This window comes from Malaya genurostris, chromosome 3 (genome assembly GCF_030247185.1).
Source record: "Malaya genurostris strain Urasoe2022 chromosome 3, Malgen_1.1, whole genome shotgun sequence".
Classification (NCBI taxonomy): Eukaryota; Metazoa; Arthropoda; class Insecta; order Diptera; family Culicidae; genus Malaya; species Malaya genurostris.
The window spans coordinates 120,158,961-120,184,559 of record NC_080572.1 but is presented as its reverse complement, the minus strand read 5'-3'; the positions used below and the strand labels follow the sequence as shown (position 1 = coordinate 120,184,559).

The 25,599-nt window shown below is 37.3% G+C and overlaps 1 protein-coding gene across 9 annotated transcripts in view; it reads right to left on the bottom strand.

Annotated features, from left to right (window-relative positions):
- The window catches only part of LOC131434942 (small conductance calcium-activated potassium channel protein), an 880,455-nt gene that overhangs the window by 530,656 nt on the left and 324,200 nt on the right, over nt 1–25,599 (bottom strand). For 7 of the 9 annotated variants that reach the window (XM_058602251.1, XM_058602255.1, XM_058602250.1 and 4 more), the window contains one exon: nt 25,335–25,415. The exons of 1 other annotated variant lie outside the window; for it this stretch is intronic. In XM_058602251.1, the coding sequence (XP_058458234.1) occupies nt 25,335–25,415 (81 nt within the window). Of the gene's footprint in view, nt 1–25,334; nt 25,437–25,599 lie in introns of all 9 variants that reach the window. One more of the 9 variants, XM_058602256.1, reaches the window with a different exon arrangement.

Sequence of the window (25,599 nt, the reverse complement as noted above, 5' to 3'; positions counted from 1 at the left end):
AACAAAAGCCAATATTCAATTCTTGGAAACATATGTTCATAAAACATGAATTGAAATTATTTGCCAGTCTTTTATCTCGTCTAGCTCTGTGTCCGCTGATCTTGCCAGAACTGATAATATGGCGCTAATGGGAGGTATGTCAGTGACATCGTTTAAATAAATGTAAAATTTAACATGTTCATTGACTGTTTTAATAAGATTCAATATCTGGAGACACTGTATATTTTACAGCAGTGCTCCTAGTTGTCGGATGTTTTGACAGCAGTTTATTTTGAAATGTTTCTTCTTTCCGTGCAGAAAATATCGACACGATTGCTTTTTAGCTGTAAAGAAATTATATTGAATGGATGCCGCGTATCAAAAATTAATCTTTTCGAAAATACGACGTAGTCTGGTTCGCGAAATCATTGAAAATGCACAAACTTTTTTTAAAAATGCATGAAAATTGGCCAAATCCCTTTGCTTATGACAGACATATGATATCGGAACCATTGTACACCGAGAAATCACATGTCTGTCACCCTTAATCACGGTGGTATCACGCGAGCATCATGATACAACGGTGATTTACGTACTACGGTCATTTATCGTTGTACTGTGCAAAATCACTTAACTGTTTAGTGATACCAGCGCCATTGGCGAGCGATGGTGAACTCACGAAACAATATTTCCTTCTTCTGAGTATCGAATAATAAACAACCTTGATTTTATTTTGAAGAAAATTTCTGCAAAATGCTAACAAGCAGCATAAAACTTATATACTTTATCAACGTTGTAGCATATTTTCAAAAAGCAGTCAAACCAAGAAATGTTCATGAATTTGGTGAAGTTTTGAAATACAAATAAGGAAAACAATATATTTATATTTGTACATAAAATCACCACTATTACGTAATTGTTTTCTATTCAATAACAAGTAAAGTTATTGTTGAAATGGATTTAAAAACAAAATGATTCATATTTTGAATGTACATATGGTAATTCCATTCATCATATTGGTCCTATATATTCACTTCTGGAAACTCTAAATTTTCTTATTACTTTGTCTTACACTTCAATGCCGTTGAATAGGAAGAAAACTGGTTTTTAAATTTAGAAAGAGTCTTATTTTGGGTATGAATAGAGAACATCGAGTCGTGTCTCTCAGTGTGGGTGAATTGAAGCAGAACACGTTCCATGTAACAAATTCAATGTAATAAATATTTGTAGTAGTTTTCAGTGTTACTTCATAAATATAGCATAGCAACTTTAAACTCCTCAAACTCCTAATAAAACCATTATGAGAATATACTCCAACTTACTAGACTATTTTTTTTTAGATATGAAGCAAAATGAAGCATCAAACCTATGTCAAATTTATTTCGGAATGGTTTAAAATTCAAGAAGGTTTTAAAATCAGCTTTATGATAAACATAATCTTTTTTATGAAAATTTCGTAATGAATAAACTGTTACGTTGATAGCATTTTTCTTGAAAATGTGTGTGCCATGCCGTTTCTGATAATTAAAAACTAAAACTAAAACTATATTAGATTTATTTACTATTATGAGGCTCAATGTTAAAAGTTTACGTGCTCTTATATAAAAGGTGAAAAATGAATTATGACTGAACACCTTGAAATTTATGTGGATTTTGCAAAAGGAATCACATGTCTGTCAGCGGAATTATCGATCATCGGAGCATTAAGCTAAGTTTTGAGTTGTTTCGTTTTACTGTATATTCATTCTGTGCGCAAAACATGTCTGTCACACACCTCATCGTTGTACGCGTACAGCGTTGTACAGAAATCATTGTACGGGAATCACATGTCTGTCAGCGGTATTTGCCATGTATTGTATCATAAATCAAGTAGGGGAAAGTCTTATAAAGCGCCCCTGCTAGCCAAAATGCCCCCTTTCCTTTCTTAAGCATTGAAGACTTTTCTGAACCAAAGTTTTATCACTAACACTATCTTTTCGTAGGATCTTTCTACTATGAAAGTTTGGTGGTTGTCGTTTGCAGGAAAGTATGAGAAAACTAAAAATTTCATTTGGCAGCTTTTCGATGTAAGATTTTGCTTCGAATAAATAGATGTTTTATCCGCCATTTCTTTGACATACTGATTATCTCAAAACAGTAACTTTATGGACATTTCAAGAAGCATAATGCATCATTGTTGTGGGATAAATTGGTGTGTGTCATGCCACTGATTTGTTGTGAGACATATTTTACGGCTGCTGGGGCATTATGTCTGAGGCGAGCGAAAAAAACTAAGAATGTGGTCGTTTTGGAAAATGTGTTTATATCAATCAATTCTCATCTTTTCTATTGGAGTCATTGAAAATTATGTTCCTCATCCGTATTGCAATGAAATATTTATATTCTCGAGGAAAATATATCAATACACTTGGAAATATCTCAATGTTTTCTTAAGGGGGGCATATTATAACACTTTACCCTAAACCTAGATTTCTGACTGTACGCTTCTGTTAAATTTCTTATGCTTATGACAAACATATGATATCGAAATCACTGTACACCAAGAAATCACATTGTCATCCTGAATCACGGTGGTATCACGCGAGCATTCCGTACTGCGGTCATCTATCTTAATACTGTGCAAAATCACAGCATTGTTTACTGCCACCAGCGCCATTGACAAGCAATGGCGAACTCATGAAGCAATTTTTCTCGCTTCAGATTTTAAATATATTTAATCTTGTATTCTTTGCTAACGAATGAATTTGAAAGAGATTAGATCAATCGTGGCCAAATATTGTCATCTAGGTAAATTAATGAAGTGATTGAAGGGTGAAGCACATATATTCAAAAATGTGTAAAATGTGGAAAGCTGGTCTCACAAAATGCAGAGCATGAAATTAGCGTTGTGGATGTTCGGTTTTGCTTTCGAATGGAAGTAGAACATATACTAAGCAACATTTTCAATTTTTAATAAATAATTGTTGAAGTCTTTAGTGTTACTTCATAAATCAAACATCAAAACTTTAAACTCCACAACATTCACGCGTGAATCATTTTTGATAAGGGTTTTAAAGTAAAATAAAGAATCAAACCAAGGATGGCTTTTATCGTATCAAAGAATGCTCACTGGCAAATCTTCAACTATTGAATCAGTGCCATCAAAAAGAGAGGGATATCATCGCAACAAAAACCCGGCATGGCTAATTTAACATAGAATCGACACCAGTGCGAGAGCGAATTTCTCTCGATGACATTTCTGAGAATCAAAGGTTAGCACGCTGCTGTGGGGACCCTCTCTGAAGCAACAAACGGTCGCTTTTTCTCGTTTCGCGATCCGATTCTATACAGACAGTTGATAATTCTCGCTTGATTTTTCATTAGGGCGTATAAGCAAGTGACAGTTTCTCTTTAATCACTCTCTCTTTAGATTATTGTGAACAGTGATGCTAATCTAAAAAAAGCCTTCTTAGTCCACTTAGTGGAATTTTCATATATCTTGAAAAATCACCATAGGGGGGAGTACATGAAATTTTCGATATCGAAAAAAAATGTTTGATGCCAAAAGGCTTAGAATTGCATGAAACGTCACATATACCATCATATATCTGGAACCAAAAGTCACAACCATTTGATTTTCGAACTTGATCAATGGCCTGACAGTAGCTTTCAAACGAGCCCAAGTTTGTTAAAATCGGTTCAGCCATCTCTGAGAAAATTGAGCGCGTTCAAATACAACGCTTTTTGTCGGCTACGTCACTTATACAATCATATCTCCGAAACCAGAAGTCGCAGTCATTCGATCTTCGAACTTGATCAATGGCCCGACATTAGCTTTCAAACAAGCCCAAGTTTGTTAAAATCGGTTCAGCCATCTCTGAGAAAATTGAGCGCGTTCAAATACAACGCTTTTTGTCGGTCACGTCACTTATACAATCATATCTCCGAAACCAGAAGTCACAGTCATTCGATCTTTGAACTTGATCAATGGCCCGACATTAGCTTTCAAACGAGCCCAAGTTTGTTAAAATCGGTTCAGCCATCTCTGAGAAAATTGAGTGCGTTCAAATATCTTCTAAAAGTGCACATACACACATACACACAGACATTTTCCGATCTCGTCGAACTGAGTCGAATGGTATATAACACTATGTGTCTCCGAGGCTCCGTTCGAAAGTCGGTTTTTCCAGCAATTCTAATACCTTTCTATAGAGAAAGGCAAAAATTAAAATAAAAAGAAAATATAAGAATATTAATCAAGTTGAATCATCGATTCGATTTTCTGCGATAATTGTCAACTTGCCATTCTCTCTTGGTAAATTTCACAAAGCACCAATCATTATCAGACTGTATTTTTTTAAGAGCCGTGAAATACTCAGAGTATGAAGTGGAGCGAAAAAATGTAGAAAAATTCTCTCGCGGTTCATGCATAGAGAGACTCGAGTTCTTGTAACATCTTCTATCGGATTGAAAATGTTGTATACAATATAGATTGCAATAAAGCATCTTCCGTCAAATTTTCGGCAATCATCAACCTGAATCAAACTTATATCAAATCTTTTTTGGAATGATTTTAAATTCAATGAAGCTTTATGATGAACATATTTTAACATGAATACGGCTAACTTTACTATGAGGCGATTTGTCAAATTTGATTCTATGGGTGAGTGGAAAGTTTTTGGTCGATAATATCTCTTGTTTTACCTTTTTTGCCTTTCTCATATAGAAAGGTTATGCAATCACTTGAAAAACCGACTAGTGAAAATTGGCCCGGAGGGCCAAGTGTCATATACCATTCGACTCAGTTCATCGAGCTGAGCAATGTCTGTGTGTGTGTGTGTGTATGTATGTGTGTGTGTGTATGTGTCAAATAATCTCACTAGGTTTTCTCGGAGATGGCTGAACCGATTTTGACAAACTAGGATTCAAATGAAAGGTCTCGTGGTCCCATACGGAATTCCTGAATTTCATCCGGATCCGAATTCCGGTTCCGGAATTATAGGGTAAAGTGTGTTCAATATTGTACACCATCACTTAAACCGGCGAAGCAAAAAACGTGAAAATTTTTCTAAACTGGTCTCAAAACTACACAAATCGATAGTTATTATCATTAGGCAACTAAACAAACCGATTCCGGCTATCCTGGTTCCCGGTATCCGGTTCCGGAAGTACCGGAAATAGTGGTCATATATACCAAAATGGATCTCACTCACTTTTCTCAGCGATGGTTTGACCGATTTCCACAAACTTAGATTCAAATGAAAGGTCTCGTGGTCCCATACGAAATTCCTGAATTTCATCCGAATCCGACTTCCGGTTCCGGAATTATAGGGTAAAGTGTGTTCAATATTGTACACCGTCACTTAAACCGGCGAAGCAAAAAACGTAAAAAATTTTCTAAACTGGTCTCAAAACTACACAAATCGATAGTCATTATCAGTAGGCAACTAATCAAACCGATTCCGGCTATCCTGGTTCCTGGTATCCGGTTCCGGAAGTACCGGAAATAGTGGTCATATATACCAAAATGGTTCTCACTCACTTTTCTCAGCGATGGTTTGACCGATTTTCACAAACTTAGATTCAAATGAAAGGTCTCCCGGTCCCATACGGAATTTCTGAATTTCATCCGGATCCGACTTCCGGTTCCGAAATTATAGGGTAAAGTGTGTTCAATATTGTACACCGTCACTTAAACCGGGGAAGCAAAAAACGTGAAAATTTTTCTAAACTGGTCTCAAAACTACACAAATCGATAGTCATTATCAGTAGGCAACTAAACAAACCGATTCCGGCTATCCTGGTTCCCGGTATCCGGTTCCGGAAGTACCGGAAATAGTGGTCATATATACCAAAATGGTTCTCACTCACTTTTCTCAGCGATGGTTTGACCGATTTTCACAAACTTAGATTCAAATGAAAGGTCTCCCGGTCCCATACGGAATTTCTGAATTTCATCCGGATCCGACTTCCGGTTCCGAAATTATAGGGTAAAGTGTGTTCAATATTGTACACCGTCACTTAAACCGGCGAAGCAAAAAACGTGAAAATTTTTCTAAACTGGTCTCAAAACTACACAAATCGATAGTCATTATCAGTAGGCAACTAAACAAACCGATTCCGGCTATCCTGGTTCCCGGTATCCGGTTCCGGAAGTACCGGAAATAGTGGTCATATATACCAAAATGGTTCTCACTCACTTTTCTCAGGGATGGTTTGACCGATTTCCACAAACTTAGATTCAAATGAAAGGTCTCGTGGTCCCATACGGAATTCCTGAATTTCATCCGGATCCGACTTCCGGTTCCGGAATTATAGGGTAAAGTGTGTTCAATATTGTACACCATCACTTAAACCGGCGAAGCAAAAAACGTGAAAATTTTTCTAAACTGGTCTCAAAACTACACAAATCGATAGTTATTATCATTAGGCAACTAAACAAACCGATTCCGGCTATCCTGGTTCCCGGTATCCGGTTCCGGAAGTACCGGAAATAGTGGTCATATATACCAAAATGGATCTCACTCACTTTTCTCAGCGATGGTTTGACCGATTTCCACAAACTTAGATTCAAATGAAAGGTCTCGTGGTCCCATACGAAATTCCTGAACTTCATCCGGATCCGACTTCCGGTTCCGGAATTATAGGGTAAAGTGTGTTCAATATTGTACACCGTCACTTAAACCGGCGAAGCAAAAAACGTAAAAAAATTTCTAAACTGGTCTCAAAACTACACAAATCGATAGTCATTATCAGTAGGCAACTAATCAAACCGATTCCGGCTATCCTGGTTCCTGGTATCCGGTTCCGGAAGTACCAGAAATAGTGGTCATATATACCAAAATGGATCTCACTCACTTTTCTCAGCGATGGTTTGACCGATTTTCACAAACTTAGATTCAAATGAAAGGTCTCCCGGTCCCATACGGAATTCCTGAATTTCATCCGGATCCGACTTCCGGTTCCGAAATTATAGGGTAAAGTGTGTTCAATATTGTACACCGTCACTTAAACCGGCGAAGCAAAAAACGTGAAAATTTTTCTAAACTGGTCTCAAAACTACACGAATCGATAGTCATTATCAGTAGGCAACTAAACAAACCGATTCCGGCTATCCTGGTTCCCGGTATCCGGTTCCGGAAGTACCGGAAATAGTGGTCATATATACCAAAATGGTTCTCACTCACTTTTCTCAGGGATGGTTTGACCGATTTCCACAAACTTAGATTCAAATGAAAGGTCTCGTGGTCCCATACGGAATTCCTGAATTTCATCCGGATCCGACTTCCGGTTCCGGAATTATAGGGTAAAGTGTGTTCAATATTGTACACCATCACTTAAACCGGCGAAGCAAAAAACGTGAAAATTTTTCTAAACTGGTCTCAAAACTACACAAATCGATAGTTATTATCATTAGGCAACTAAACAAACCGATTCCGGCTATCCTGGTTCCCGGTATCCGGTTCCGGAAGTACCGGAAATAGTGGTCATATATACCAAAATGGATCTCACTCACTTTTCTCAGCGATGGTTTGACCGATTTCCACAAACTTAGATTCAAATGAAAGGTCTCGTGGTCCCATACGAAATTCCTGAATTTCATCCGAATCCGACTTCCGGTTCCGGAATTATAGGGTAAAGTGTGTTCAATATTGTACACCGTCACTTAAACCGGCGAAGCAAAAAACGTAAAAAATTTTCTAAACTGGTCTCAAAACTACACAAATCGATAGTCATTATCAGTAGGCAACTAATCAAACCGATTCCGGCTATCCTGGTTCCTGGTATCCGGTTCCGGAAGTACCGGAAATAGTGGTCATATATACCAAAATGGTTCTCACTCACTTTTCTCAGCGATGGTTTGACCGATTTTCACAAACTTAGATTCAAATGAAAGGTCTCCCGGTCCCATGCGGAATTCCTGAATTTCATCCGGATTCGACTTCCGGTTCCGAAATTATAGGGTAAAGTGTGTTCAATATTGTACACCGTCACTTTAACCGGCGAAGCAAAAAACGTGAAAATTTTTCTAAACTGGTCTCAAAACTACACAAATCGATAGTCATTATCAGTAGGCAACTAAACAAACCGATTCCGGCTATCCTGGTTCCCGGTATCCGGTTCCGGAAGTACCGGAAATAGTGGTCATATATACCAAAATGGTTCTCACTCACTTTTCTCAGCGATGGTTTGACCGATTTTCACAAACTTAGATTCAAATGAAAGGTCTCCCGGTCCCATACGGAATTTCTGAATTTCATCCGGATCCGACTTCCGGTTCCGAAATTATAGGGTAAAGTGTGTTCAATATTGTACACCGTCACTTAAACCGGCGAAGCAAAAAACGTGAAAATTTTTCTAAACTGGTCTCAAAACTACACAAATCGATAGTCATTATCAGTAGGCAACTAATCAAACCGATTCCGGCTATCCTGGTTCCTGGTATCCGGTTCCGGAAGTACCGGAAATAGTGGTCATATATACCAAAATGGTTCTCACTCACTTTTCTCAGCGATGGTTTGACCGATTTTCACAAACTTAGATTCAAATGAAAGGTCTCCCGGTCCCATACGGAATTCCTGAATTTCATCCGGATTCGACTTCCGGTTCCGAAATTATAGGGTAAAGTGTGTTCAATATTGTACACCGTCACTTTAACCGGCGAAGCAAAAAACGTGAAAATTTTTCTAAACTGGTCTCAAAACTACACAAATCGATAGTCATTATCAGTAGGCAACTAAACAAACCGATTCCGGCTATCCTGGTTCCCGGTATCCGGTTCCGGAAGTACCGGAAATAGTGGTCATATATACCAAAATGGATCTCACTCACTTTTCTCAGCGATGGTTTGACCGATTTTCACAAACTTAGATTCAAATGAAAGGTCTCCCGGTCCCATACGGAATTTCTGAATTTCATTCGGATCCGACTTCCGGTTCCGAAATTATAGGGTAAAGTGTGTTCAATATTGTACACCGTCACTTTAACCGGCGAAGCAAAAAACGTGAAAATTTTTCTAAACTGGTCTCAAAACTACACAAATCGATAGTCATTATCAGTAGGCAACTAATCAAACCGATTCCGGCTATCCTGGTTCCTGGTATCCGGTTCCGGAAGTACCGGAAATAGTGGTCATATATACCAAAATGGTTCTCACTCACTTTTCTCAGCGATGGTTTGACCGATTTTCACAAACTTAGATTCAAATGAAAGGTCTCCCGGTCCCATACGGAATTTCTGAATTTCATCCGGATCCGACTTCCGGTTCCGAAATTATAGGGTAAAGTGTGTTCAATATTGTACACCGTCACTTTAACCGGCGAAGCAAAAAACGTGAAAATTTTTCTAAACTGGTCTCAAAACTACACAAATCGATAGTTATTATCATTAGGCAACTAAACAAACCGATTCCGGCTATCCTGGTTCCCGGTATCCGGTTCCGGAAGTACCGGAAATAGTGGTCATATATACCAAAATGGATCTCACTCACTTTTCTCAGCGATGGTTTGACCGATTTCCACAAACTTAGATTCAAATGAAAGGTCTCGTGGTCCCATACGAAATTCCTGAATTTCATCCGAATCCGACTTCCGGTTCCGGAATTATAGGGTAAAGTGTGTTCAATATTGTACACCGTCACTTAAACCGGCGAAGCAAAAAACGTAAAAAATTTTCTAAACTGGTCTCAAAACTACACAAATCGATAGTCATTATCAGTAGGCAACTAATCAAACCGATTCCGGCTATCCTGGTTCCTGGTATCCGGTTCCGGAAGTACCGGAAATAGTGGTCATATATACCAAAATGGTTCTCACTCACTTTTCTCAGCGATGGTTTGACCGATTTTCACAAACTTAGATTCAAATGAAAGGTCTCCCGGTCCCATACGGAATTCCTGAATTTCATCCGGATTCGACTTCCGGTTCCGAAATTATAGGGTAAAGTGTGTTCAATATTGTACACCGTCACTTTAACCGGCGAAGCAAAAAACGTGAAAATTTTTCTAAACTGGTCTCAAAACTACACAAATCGATAGTCATTATCAGTAGGCAACTAATCAAACCGATTCCGGCTATCCTGGTTCCTGGTATCCGGTTCCGGAAGTACCGGAAATAGTGGTCATATATACCAAAATGGTTCTCACTCACTTTTCTCAGCGATGGTTTGACCGATTTTCACAAACTTAGATTCAAATGAAAGGTCTCCCGGTCCCATACGGAATTCCTGAATTTCATCCGGATTCGACTTCCGGTTCCGAAATTATAGGGTAAAGTGTGTTCAATATTGTACACCGTCACTTTAACCGGCGAAGCAAAAAACGTGAAAATTTTTCTAAACTGGTCTCAAAACTACACAAATCGATAGTCATTATCAGTAGGCAACTAAACAAACCGATTCCGGCTATCCTGGTTCCCGGTATCCGGTTCCGGAAGTACCGGAAATAGTGGTCATATATACCAAAATGGTTCTCACTCACTTTTCTCAGCGATGGTTTGACCGATTTTCACAAATTTAGATTCAAATGAAAGGTCTCCCGGTCCCATACGGAATTTCTGAATTTCATTCGGATCCGACTTCCGGTTCCGAAATTATAGGGTAAAGTGTGTTCAATATTGTACACCGTCACTTTAACCGGCGAAGCAAAAAACGTGAAAATTTTTCTAAACTGGTCTCAAAACTACACAAATCGATAGTCATTATCAGTAGGCAACTAATCAAACCGATTCCGGCTATCCTGGTTCCTGGTATCCGGTTCCGGAAGTACCGGAAATAGTGGTCATATATACCAAAATGGTTCTCACTCACTTTTCTCAGCGATGGTTTGACCGATTTTCACAAACTTAGATTCAAATGAAAGGTCTCCCGGTCCCATACGGAATTCCTGAATTTCATCCGGATTCGACTTCCGGTTCCGAAATTATAGGGTAAAGTGTGTTCAATATTGTACACCGTCACTTTAACCGGCGAAGCAAAAAACGTGAAAATTTTTCTAAACTGGTCTCAAAACTACACAAATCGATAGTCATTATCAGTAGGCAACTAAACAAACCGATTCCGGCTATCCTGGTTCCCGGTATCCGGTTCCGGAAGTACCGGAAATAGTGGTCATATATACCAAAATGGATCTTACTCACTTTTCTCAGCGATGGTTTGACCGATTTTCACAAACTTAGATTCAAATGAAAGGTCTCCCGGTCCCATACGGAATTTCTGAATTTCATCCGGATCCGACTTCCGGTTCCGAAATTATAGGGTAAAGTGTGTTCAATATTGTACACCGTCACTTTAACCGGCGAAGCAAAAAACGTGAAAATTTTTCTAAACTGGTCTCAAAACTACACAAATCGATAGTCATGATCAGTAGGCAACTAATCAAACCGATTCCGGCTATCCTGGTTCCTGGTATCCGGTTCCGGAAGTACCGGAAATAGTGGTCATATATACCAAAATGGTTCTCACTCACTTTTCTCAGCGATGGTTTGACCGATTTTCACAAACTTAGATTCAAATGAAAGGTCTCCCGGTCCCATACGGAATTCCTGAATTTCATCCGGATTCGACTTCCGGTTCCGAAATTATAGGGTAAAGTGTGTTCAATATTGTACACCGTCACTTTAACCGGCGAAGCAAAAAACGTGAAAATTTTTCTAAACTGGTCTCAAAACTACACAAATCGATAGTCATTATCAGTAGGCAACTAAACAAACCGATTCCGGCTATCCTGGTTCCCGGTATCCGGTTCCGGAAGTACCGGAAATAGTGGTCATATATACCAAAATGGTTCTCACTCACTTTTCTCAGCGATGGTTTGACCGATTTTCACAAACTTAGATTCAAATGAAAGGTCTCCCGGTCCCATACGGAATTTCTGAATTTCATCCGGATCCGACTTCCGGTTCCGAAATTATAGGGTAAAGTGTGTTCAATATTGTACACCGTCACTTAAACCGGCGAAGCAAAAAACGTGAAAATTTTTCTAAACTGGTCTCAAAACTACACAAATCGATAGTCATTATCAGTAGGCAACTAATCAAACCGATTCCGGCTATCCTGGTTCCTGGTATCCGGTTCCGGAAGTACCGGAAATAGTGGTCATATATACCAAAATGGTTCTCACTCACTTTTCTCAGGGATGGTTTGACCGATTTCCACAAACTTAGATTCAAATGAAAGGTCTCGTGGTCCCATACGAAATTCCTGAATTTCATCCGAATCCGACTTCCGGTTCCGGAATTATAGGGTAAAGTGTGTTCAATATTGTACACCGTCACTTAAACCGGCGAAGCAAAAAACGTAAAAAATTTTCTAAACTGGTCTCAAAACTACACAAATCGATAGTCATTATCAGTAGGCAACTAATCAAACCGATTCCGGCTATCCTGGTTCCTGGTATCCGGTTCCGGAAGTACCAGAAATAGTGGTCATATATACCAAAATGGATCTTACTCACTTTTCTCAGCGATGGTTTGACCGATTTTCACAAACTTAGATTCAAATGAAAGGTCTCCCGGTCCCATACGGAATTTCTGAATTTCATCCGGATCCGACTTCCGGTTCCGAAATTATAGGGTAAAGTGTGTTCAATATTGTACACCGTCACTTTAACCGGCGAAACAAAAAACGTGAAAATTTTTCTAAACTGGTCTCAAAACTACACAAATCGATAGTCATTATCAGTAGGCAACTAAACAAACCGATTCCGGCTATCCTGGTTCCCGGTATCCGGTTCCGAAAGTACCGGAAATAGTGGTCATATATACCAAAATGGTTCTCACTCACTTTTCTCAGCGATGGTTTGACCGATTTTCACAAACTTAGATTCAAATGAAAGGTCTCCCGGTCCCATACGGAATTCCTGAATTTCATCCGGATTCGACTTCCGGTTCCGAAATTATAGGGTAAAGTGTGTTCAATATTGTACACCGTCACTTTAACCGGCGAAGCAAAAAACGTGAAAATTTTTCTAAACTGGTCTCAAAACTACACAAATCGATAGTCATTATCAGTAGGCAACTAAACAAACCGATTCCGGCTATCCTGGTTCCCGGTATCCGGTTCCGAAAGTACCGGAAATAGTGGTCATATATACCAAAATGGTTCTCACTCACTTTTCTCAGCGATGGTTTGACCGATTTTCACAAACTTAGATTCAAATGAAAGGTCTCCCGGTCCCATACGGAATTCCTGAATTTCATCCGGATTCGACTTCCGGTTCCGAAATTATAGGGTAAAGTGTGTTCAATATTGTACACCGTCACTTTAACCGGCGAAGCAAAAAACGTGAAAATTTTTCTAAACTGGTCTCAAAACTACACAAATCGATAGTCATTATCAGTAGGCAACTAATCAAACCGATTCCGGCTATCCTGGTTCCTGGTATCCGGTTCCGGAAGTACCGGAAATAGTGGTCATATATACCAAAATGGATCTCACTCACTTTTCTCAGCGATGGTTTGACCGATTTTCACAAACTTAGATTCAAATGAAAGGTCTCCCGGTCCCATACGGAATTTCTGAATTTCATCCGGATCCGACTTCCGGTTCCGAAATTATAGGGTAAAGTGTGTTCAATATTGTACACCGTCACTTAAACCGGCGAAGCAAAAAACGTGAAAATTTTTCTAAACTGGTCTCAAAACTACACAAATCGATAGTCATTATCAGTAGGCAACTAAACAAACCGATTCCGGCTATCCTGGCTCCCGGTATCCGGTTCCGGAAGTACCGGAAATAGTGGTCATATATACCAAAATGGTTCTCACTCACTTTTCTCAGCGATGGTTTGACCGATTTTCACAAACTTAGATTCAAATGAAAGGTCTTCTGGTCCCATACGGAATTCCTGAATTTCATCCGGATCCGACTTCCGAATCCGGAGTTATAGAGTGCGTACTAGAAGAGTTTGTTTGTCATGTTAGTTGGTTGCCGTACGAACCGACTTTGTCTATACCGGTTCTCGGGTTCCGGTGCCGGAAGTGCATATAATAGTGAACCCATTTCGTTCTCTTAAGGATGGCTTACGCAATCAAAGCACTGTTTTATTCTGTATGTTATGCATAAACAATCACTTGGTTTCTTTCAAAAATCGAAGAGAAAATTTTTGAATAGAATACCACAATATTATATGTACATGAGAAAGGCATCATTACACCACTAGGTGGATTAAGACAGGTTTTTATATATATAAAAAATAGGTATAGAATTCGCTCAAACTTTCGAAAAATTTTCCGAGGCCCGAAGGGCCGAATGTCATATACCAATCGATTCAGCTCGACGAACTGAGCAAATGGCTGTGTGTGTGTATGTGTGTGTGTCTGTATGTGTGTTGTCAACTAAGAGGTCGAGATCTCAGAGATGGCTGGACCGATTTTGATCAAACTAGTCGCAAATGAAAGGTCTCCCCGTCACCCAGAACGCTATTGAATGGTTTTGAGATCGGATGTTTACTTTTTGAGTTATACGAAGTTTTATGTCAAAATTTTCAGTTTTTTGACAGTATCTGTCACATTTGACCTTGAAAACAGAATATGTTTCCAGACTTAGATTTCGCTCGGTAATACCTATCCAACAAGCCATAGATTGTTAAAATCCGTCCATTTTTAACGGAGATATCGATATTTTTGTGTAAGCCTTATTCCAGTAGAAGGAATTTTGAGCGCTGTATGAAAATGCAATGCTTGGGAGCAACATGAAACACGATTTTTTATACTGTTTCATACAATTGTTTCTAAGTACCAAAAAGACTGTGTACAGCATCCTTTTTCGTGACATTTTGCTTCGGACCGTTTTTAGCACGGTTCATTTTTAGCAACATAATCTTTCGAATATGGCATATGTAAACCAGGTGATACCAGCATTATCGAGTTGGAAGTAATTCCATAATTATATTCATTTAAACTATTTACAGCAATAAATGTTGGAAGAACATGACTTCCATATACCATACGACTCAGTTCGTCGAGATCAGCAAATGCGTGTGTGACAAAAAATTTCACTCAATTTTCTCGGAGATGGTTAAACCGTTTTCTACAAACTCAGATTCATATGAAAAGTTGTACACTCCCAAACAAGGTTCCTGAATTACGTTTGGATCCGACTTCTGATTGCGGAACCACAGGATGATATGTGAAACGAAATTAAAATAATGCAATTAATTTTTTCTCGTAGATGGCTGAACCGATCTAAGATTCAAATGAAATCTAAGAATCATCTATGATTCAAATGAGAGGTCTTAAAATCCTATAAAACCTCTTACTTTTTAGTCAGATCCGACTTCTGGCTTAGAAAATGCAGGTTTGGATAGTCGATTACCAAATAAATTTATTTCAGTTTGAGCGGTATTCGTTTTTGGATTCGGAATGTACCCCCAAATTTTAATTCGCACTACAATTTCTCAAAGATGTCTACACACTCCTCAGGTGAATTTAACTGATTTCGGCTACACCGATTTTAGAATTCCGGTTCCAGAATCGAATCGATTCTCAAAGCTCAATCATTTTCTCAAAAAAGACCAAATCGAACTTCAAATACAAATATTACAGGACTTAAGGTCCCATACAAAATCGGTGAATTTTATCCGATTCTGGAATTACAGATGATGAGTTTATAAATTTCATGTAAATTGTTTGGCGTAATAATTTATGGCCGTTCGAATCATTTTGGACTGTGCTAATTCCTGAATACCGGCTCTGGAAGTACCATAAATAATGACGAAAAACTCTAAAGTGGATCTTACTTCGACATCTCATGGAATGTTCAATCGATTGTCACACGCTAAGATTGAAATTCGATATGTTTTGCAGTTTCGGCATTACAGGGTAATGAGTGATTAAAATCTCAATTTGCCGTTTAAAACGACGATAATTAAAATAATGTCATGAGAACTAAAACACCTAAGAATATCCATGCAAAAACACATGCGTATTGATAAAAAAAGGTATCATCTCACTGCTAGGTGGATTAATCACGTTTTATTTAATGTATCAACATATTTTTTCTCCACGTCATCGTAGATATGATCTGCAATTTGTGAAAGAATTTAGTAGTATAACTACAAATAACACAATTTAAGTTTTCTGAAATGTTTGATAATTAAAGAAGATAAAAATTGGATGTTTCATTCATTCTAGCCTGCATAGTTGACTCGTTCAGTTCAGACTTTCAGGTACTTCATCCAATTATTGGGTTCAGTTCTGGAATCTAGTTTCTATGAACCGATTTTTTTCATTTCCTTCATATTTAAAATTCAGTTCCCTAGACTTTCAGAACTCTAGAACTTCAACCGAGTTTGAAAACTTGATTCTATGCCTGGATTTTGGAACCAAATTCAGGAACTGAGATCAAAGCCATTATTCTAGACCTGGACTCTGAAACTAAATTTCAGGAATAAATTATGAATTTAAAAACAATATTCAAAAACTGAAATTAAGGTTGGAATTCAGTTTCAGAATTTAAGTTGCCAAAGATCTAAAACTCTGTTGTATTTCCAGAATTCAGTTCTAAAATGCATTCCAGAATTAAGGTTAAAAATTCAGTTCTAGAATTTGATTCTAAAATTTAGTTCCACAATTCTAGAAGTGTAACTGAATTCAACAACTAGATTCAGAATATTTTGTAACTAAATTCCGAATCTGGATTCTGAAACTAAGTTTCAGAGTTGAATTCTGGATCCGAAAATGAAAACTTATTATGGACCGACCTTCTGTAACTAGAATTCAGAATTCTGATCCTGAATCCTGGAATTCAGTTCCAAAACTCAGCCCCAGAACAAAGGTTCAGTGATTAGTCTAACAATCCTGACCCAGCATTCAGTTTCAGGATTCGGCTCTCGAGTTCAGGTTCAGAACTCAGTTCCACAATCTAACATCAAAATAGCGTTTCAGAATTCAGTTCTAGCGGCTCCAAAACACGGTTCCAGAATATCTGATCCAGAATTCCTTAACGTCAAAGAAACTGAATTATTCAAATTATTACGTTATCCGGTTAAGTCTCTGAAATTACTCACCCGGCTTTTTATGATAATTCTGTGATTCTATAATGGATGTTGACAACATTTTCCTTGAATATATGTGTGTATCATGCTCATTTCGAATGATGATTATATAAAACTAAGAATATTATATTTGTTTACCGATTTTGAGGCTTTCTCTCAATGTAAAAAGTTTATGCATTTTTATTTGTATCGTTAATATCCGAAAAAAAAGGAATTATAACTAATCGTCTTGAAATTAATGCAGTTTTTGCCAGAATTTCTATAATTTATAAATTAAATTTATAAGTAAATCAACTCCGTTGCTTGAAAAATCCCGGGTTGGCGGTTTAATGCATAAGGCACTGGTCTCACAAACCAGTTGTCGTAAGTTCGAGCCCCGACCTGGAAGGATTCGTAGTGTCGGTAGAATCCTAGCACCAGCCATACAATGGTTCTATACACACTGAATCGGCTGCGAAGTCTGTTGAAACAGAAGGTCAAAATCCACTACAGGAATGTAATACTTAAAAAATAGTGCAAGTGTTCCACAAATTAGTTATGAAATTCACTCATATTTCCACATTTTTATATTATTATTTGATGTCAGTAAATGTTACGGTAGAACATCAGATTGGCCCCCATTAAATTTTATCCATTTCCATCCATTGGATTATTGGCAGTCTCTCGGACAAAAGTGCTATCAAGCCATAGCACATAGTATGCAAAAAAATGCGACTTTACTCAATACAATTGATAGAAATCCAGGTAAATATTTTCAAAGCGGGTATTTCTTATGCAAAAATTGTCATAGAATCGATTTATCACACTTAGAATAACCTTAAAATTATCTATCATACCCGTTTTGACCAAAGGGTGTAGCCGGGTTTTCATATAAAACTGCCCCCAAACAGAAAAAAAATTGATATACGCGGTTTGAAAGGGTTTGTATTGGAGATGATTGTCCCAAAATTTTAACCCTTCAACTGCCATATTGGTGGAGTTAGGGTGGTTCTTCTGATTTTCATTTTATTTAAATTTTTCAATAACCTCTTCAGCAAAAAAAATGAAAAAAATCAAAATGTTTTAGGAATTATGGGAAATTTTTCTGATTATTTTCAGAATTTTTCAAAATGTATTTCATGTGAAAAAAAAATTAAGCTTAAGCTTAAGCTCATCCAGACGGATTAATCAAACTGAGATCGGACTGACAGTAAATCCGTCGAAATAAAATGTATGAGAGGGAAAGGCTATGCAATATAACATCTTTCCACTTGAATAATGGTGCGTGGCGACGATATCGTGGAGGTTCATGAATTCGTGTATTCATTCGTTTATGACCGCGGATAAGGATACAAGAAAAGTAATACGTCATCATAAGGGATTAATCAACGGCATATAAACCAAGGTTTCCAACAGCTGCTTGAAGATCCACCTATCATACGTACAGCTGAGATTGGACAGCTACGATCGGCAGGGCATGTCATCAGGGTAACAGACGGTAAACATTTGAAAATGGTTCTTGATTGTGATTCGGAAGGCTCAAGAAAAAGTGAAGCATAGCGAGCAAGGTGAATCGATCAAATGGAGGCAAAGAGTGGTCATAGTCCGAGCTGTATGGAGACGACTTTTAGATACATAATAAACGGGCTTGAGCTGATACGTGAGAAAAGTACTCCACGAAACACCAGAAAAAGACAACTAAGTGCAAGTAAATTCGATGAACTATATTTGCGAAAGCGTTTGAAATTAAATTTTTACACAAAGCTTAGTTTCGCAATCATTCTTAGTAAATAAATATTTCGATTAAAGCAATGAAATAATACGATTTTCCGAAGCTGTTTAATAAAGAAATCCTCTTCAGGAAATAGCAAAAAAATGAAAATATTATGTTTAACAGAACATGTTTTCGTATAGAAAATCGATGATGCGAATTAATACATTCTTTTTGGGTCTTAGGGACTTGCTGCAGGCGCTTCGACATGATTTCTATCTGTTGTATAATATTTCTTAGGACTGCTAATAGCTAACCTCGAAACCTCCAGACTATCCCGCAAGATGTTGAAGTTAGAAACGAATTACAACCGTCCGCTGGCACACATGTTCACTCATGCATTCCATTCGGGCGTGTGTAAATAACATAGAGAATAAAATTCTTTTATCATTATTAACTACGTCAATAATCAAGCCCTGAGCTCAACTTGTAGATGGAAACGCATGGTATTTAATTCTAAGGACATGTGATATATGATTCTAGAACTAAATACCATGCGTCTCCATCGGATGATGACAATTTGATGGAGACGCGTGCTCTTCCGAATGATTTATTTTTTTAAAGTCTGATATTATACCCGTCCACATTTTTTGAAAATCTGAAAAAAATTCTGCGTAATGTACTCATAAATGATTTATTTTTGATGTAAAATCTAGAGCGGTACCAAAATTGTAAGTGCGATTAAAAAAAATTCGAAAATTTTGAACCTTTTTTTTCACATGAAATAGATTTTGAAAATTCTGAAAATAATCAGAAAAGTTTCCCATAATTCCTAAAATATTCCTGATTTTTTTTTTGCTAAAGAGGTTTTTGAAAAATTTAAATAAAATGAAAATCAGAAGAACCACCCTAACTCCACCAATATGGCATTTTGAGAAAATCATCTCCAATATATACCCTTTCAAACAGCCTATATCAATTTTTGTTCTGTTTGGGGGCAGTTTTTATATGGAAACCCGGCTACACCCTTTCTGACTTGACTTCGGAGACTGACTGTGAAGTTAAATAAACGGATTGCTGATAATCAGAACGAACGCAATATCGCCTTCTTCTATATTATAACACCCAAACCTCCACCTACACGGTGAAAATCAAGTGAAGTGATTGTGACCCTTATTATCGGTATCACTTCACGGTGGAAATCAAATGAAGTAAATGTATGTTCTTATCACGGCAGTCGTTTCAGAGAAAAAAGTAATTGCTTGACTGAGCTTGACATAATTATTAACATCACGTCACCAGCATTTTGTTTGAAAAATTTTTTTTTTCACTGCAACGCTACACATACAAGTCAGTTAAAAAATTATTTTGCATACAATACGAGATAGAGTATTTATGTCTTTAGAATTGGGGGTCTCCAATAAACAATGCATCGAGATATTACACCAATGCATTTTAAAGTGTTCGTGTCTTCGGCATGTTTTCTTATTTCAATATGATCTACAACTTTTACAAAGACATAAATACTCTATCAAGTATTGTATGTAAAATATTTTTTCAACTGACTTGTACGTGGATTAATGACAGCTTTGATTATATTAAAAGAAACGGACTATTTAAAACAAAAATTCTTCTGAAAACATGAATGCTCCCAAATTAACCCTTGAAGCACAAATAAAAAAACGCCACTGTGCAATGGTTTGCTGTCATCTATATCATACCTCCAAAGAAAGCGTCGCGTTTTGGGCCAATTTTTGAATTTGTTCTTAGCTTCTTTTTGCAGTTGCGAACAGAAAATACAGGTTTTCGTGACAAACAAGACTATGGATAGCCTAATGTATAAGCTGGAGTACCTAAAAAGCGTATCTTTTCGTACATCATAATGAACCTATAAAGTTCTGGTCTGATTTGTAACTATAGTAGAGAAGTGCTACGGTGATATCGATACAACGAGAAAGTTTCCAGATATCAATCCATCCAACCGCCTTCAATTTGACCCAAACAGCGTGACCAAAATATTATGAGTGGTATTCGAAGAAATGTTCGAGATTTAATTTATTTATTTCATATGCATTTATTTTTTCAGAAGAAAAAACCCGCGGGAATGAATTGTTAGACACTTCTCTCCCAGACACAAATCCCATCATTTTATCAAATTAAAAAAAAAGCAACGACTAACCCATCACGCTTAACCCGTCCCATCATGACTTGTTTGCATTATTCAATCAAAAGCAAAAAGGCATTAGAAAGTCATCGAATCCTTGTTTAAACTTATGGTGATTTAGCTTATTGTGAACGCTAGTTTCAAGGTTTCGAAAAAGGCAATTATTGGACGAAGATGATACACAGTCACAACAAAAGATGGCGTCACTGTCATGTACTACGAGCCTTTTCTTAAACCAGACGAAACAGTCAACACCGCCCGCTACCTACAACAAATGATCATTTGAGCAACGCATAAACGGAAAATAAGCTCAAAGACTCGACAAAATCATTCTGCTGTCATTTTTTCAGGAAGTGAATAGTCCATTGATAATCATGGTTTTGAAGAAATAATCCTTATAAATTGTAAATAATTGAGACTGACATGCAATCCATTTTTTGAAAAGCTTTGATCTAGCGTGCGTATGGTTTTTAATTATTAATCATGGTTCATGATCTGTTAAACGAAACATTCGTATTCTACGATCATAGAAATGCTCTAAATTTTTTTGGGTATAAACAACTACTCGGTATTTAAAGACGATTTGATGCGAAATAACCCAATACACAACTATTTATCCAAACATAACAGCATCGAAACAAGACGACACATTATTGATAGAAGCGCCAATCCGGTGTCTCATTCGCCGTCGTTTACCGCTTTCTTTACTTGCCGAATATGCAAATGAATCAATCCCCTGATAATGCCACCTAACGGATTAATCTTCGTCGTTGTCTGCTGCATTGTTCAGTGGATCGTTTCCTAAAAGCATAAATTAGGGCTTGGAGAAAATTCACCCTCTCAAAAACTATCTAACATTTTCTTGGACTATGTGCAACGATTCGCGAATGAGTCCCTTGTTACCTTAAAACTTATTTCCCTCTCTGTGTTACATTGGAAAGCTAGTTTTTTGCTATCAATTTCTTGCACCGGTCTGCAAACTTACCGAAAGACTTATCTTCCAAGCATGGGAATGGAAAAACTTTGACATGCTGTCGCTGGTAAAATTTGATCCACCGGGGGATGATGTGAAGGTGTACGAAAGCGAAAAAATTGCTTTTGAAAGAAGAATTAGTGTCAATCAAACCAGTCTTGTCAGCTAGTTGATAAGATTTGGATGCAAAATTGATTGCATAAGAAGTACCTTCGATGATCTAGAATTTAAATTTTTAGATTTGCAATATGGAATCGGAACATTTGGTCTGTTATTCAAGTTTTTAGTAGCCCGTTTCCTATGAATATGATTATTTTTGTTGTAAATTGCAATACAAATTTTATGTAATTTCAAGTGATAAGATAAATTTAATTAAAAAAATTCACTAAGGTTCTAATGCTAATTTTTCTTTTAAAATTGCAAGGGTTTTAGTAAATCAAAACTAATTAGCCTATTGTAGTTACATTAGTACTTCACACTCATAAGTAGAATAGCATCTTGAGAAATTTTTGTGCAAAGAATTGATGTAAATGGTGGTGGGGCTATATCAACATTGTATCGAGGACCAAATAATTGTATGAGTTATAGTATAATAGTATATATGCAGTGAATACAACGTATAGTCGCCATAAGCTCGGATTAGATTTTTATCCGCAAAAAAAACAGATTTTTAGCCACAAAAGACAGTTAATTAAATGATTGGAGAGTGAAAACATCTAAAATCTTTGAAACCTGTGATAAAAATACTTCGTAGTCAAGATACGAACACGCTTCCTTTTGAAATCGTTCTACCAATTGAGCAACTCTGGGTGTTACTAATCATCTCAGCTGCTTCTTTTATATATAGAAATCAATACATCGAGTGTTACCTGTGATATTTTTTCTTACGCCCGAATGTAATATAGATACTGATTGCATCGAAATTCGTTGATTGCAGGTCGAAAAATCCACATGGTACAGCTACCTCTAGTCTATTGTTCTATAAACCTCAGGGTGCCAATATTTTGGGGTCATCTCTAATTTTATAAAGCTGTGCATAGTGCTGTAGTTTAAACATGTCAGAGAAAAGTCCCTATGAAAAATTTGAGCAAAATCGGATATGGGAAAAAGGTGCCGCCCGGTGGGTACGGTTTGAAAATTTTCAATCAGGAAAAATCATTTTTTTGCATGAACATATGTATTGTACATGAAATTTCCGAAATGGAAAAAAATGTTCGATGCCAAATGTTTTAGAATTGCATGAAACGTTCAAATCGAATGTCGTCTTTTTTTTAAACTCGACTCTCTTCAACTTGAAAAAACTTTGAAATTTCCGAAATAAGTTGAAGCCAAATGTCTTAGAATGTCATGAAACGTCAAGATTTGGTGTTATTTGAATATTTATGAGGTGAAATGGATCTATTTCGTGATTTGATACCGGATGCTATCAAAATTTTCGCAACCAAAGATTTGTGTTTGTCGTTTTCGAAAAGTCTACCGATTTCGGTTACCGGTACCCCATTTTTTTCGACAAATCGTGAAAAATTGTCAGGGATATGCAAACTGCTTTCGAGACAAAGCAAGCCAAAGTTTTGGTCAAACATCTAGCTGCTCATACAGCAGATACTCCGACTAATAAAAAACGTGGAAGACCGGCCAAATCAACACCAAATGCGTCACCATGAAAATCATCGACCAAGAGAGCCAAGGCGAAGTCACCATCAGACAATGAAGACTTTTGTACGGTTACCAACACCCTTTGATTAGCATAAATGTGATTTGTTTGTACTGTTATTTGCATTTGGCTAGAAATAGTAATAAATTAAAACTGCACAATCGACTCGTACCTTAGGTTTTACATATAATTATATATCACATAATTGAAGATAAATATTGACAAATACTAAACACGCCATATGTTTTCATTCAACAGTAGTTGTCATCATTGATTGGTTGAACAATCGAATACACCCAAACCTCCATTTACGAACCTTATATATGTATGTATGTATGCTTACACACTCGCTCGTTTGCGTATAAGTGTATATATTTATACATATAAATGATCGCTTTTACTTCACCAATATTTATATGTATTAAGAAATACAAATATTTGCACACATGCGTACATATATTAATACATATATACATATATAAGTTACGTAAATGGAGGTTTGGGTGTATTGATTTCATGTCATCTGTTCATAAATAAATGGAATAATATGATGTCCACTTACCTTTATCAGTTTTATTTATTATGGATATGTTTGCATCAGATTGGTCAAGTATTCAAGCCGTACATTATAGTCATTTAATATCGGTATTTATGGGCCAAAATAGTATAGTCGTAAATCGCTAGGCGGGTGTAATTTTGCAGGCTAAGCTAGTTGACAGTGCAACTAAACTAACTATTTCATAAATGATCAAATACTGTCTAGACTGGAGTGCCTCTGTAGGTAGAGTGACGTAATGTTGGCAACAATTCAAATTTAATCCGAAATGTTGACTATGAGCTTTTTATTGTATTTGACAGGTCGTTCGCTCGTTTTTTTTTTCAAACGAACAACTGTCGTCTCCCTACTCACAGCCACTCTAGTCTAGACAAATACGATCATTAGCTTAGCGTTTGTTATGTCGTTTTCGTTTTTAAATTGCACTACACTGGTGTAGCGAAAGCTGCACTGAAACCGTTCGTTTTTACCAATTGCACCACACCAGTGCTACACTTTTTCTGCACCGATACCACTGGTGTAGCACTCATCAAAAGTTTGGTGTAGCTCTGTGCAATGGAATCGTTTATTGTAGTCAATGGTTACTGTTTATGTTTTCGTCATTTTTGTTCGTTTATTCATGCCTCAGTGTAGCACTGCACCGGTGTAGTGCAAATTAAAAACGAAAACGCCATTAGACAACTCAACTACTGACTTGAATACGGCAATCGGGTTGAAATGAAAACCTAACTAGCAAACTTCGACTATACTGACAGCTAGCGGAAGCAATCACTTATATGTATTTTGTGGTATCCACAGCGGGAAGGAAGGTGCCTATACAAATACACGCAACATAGTGTTTGTCGTTTTCCATACAGGGTGCAGCGAAGGACGACCAACGAACGAAGCTTGCTGGGATGTTGCCGTCACTGCACTACCGTGGTTGACAAGCAAAAGCGAATAATTCTACAAGTATCTAAGATCAACCAACCACTGACAAACGATAACACTAATGCTAAATATTTTTATGAACTTTGCACAAGCGGGAATGGTGGCTATTGTTTGTCAAATTTCGGGAAACAACCACAACTACGGAACTGTACTACTATTGAGCTACGTTCGATCATTAACTTGCTAAAAGTACGCAAATGTATAAGATGTCAACTCAAATTCGCTACTACTAGTATTATAATTTGAGTACACAACTTATTGAACAAGGCAGAGGGACAGTATTTCGGTAGTAAGAAGGCAAGTAAGATAATAGAAAGAAAATAGCTATACGTAGGGCTCATACGGCGAAGATTGTTTTAGGAAAAGGTGGTATTTAAAGATACGGTTGCTGTATAAAGATAAACAAGTTCAAATACCGTTCTAGCGTAATTGACAGTCTCGTTTGTAGCCTCGGTGAAGGCCCTCCGCAGGCGAGTTCTCCTGTTTTGCGACAGAGTCTGTGGGCAGAGTAGCACACCCTTGTGAGCATTTCATTCGGCATTGTAATGGTGCGCAAAACAGGTTCACGGATGCGTGTTTTTGTTTTGTTTTCGTTTGTGTTTAATTACGCGAAGTGGTTAATTAAGTTACGAGTTGGTGAGTTCGACGGTTGAGGAAGAGTTCGCATAGAAGAGACGTGAA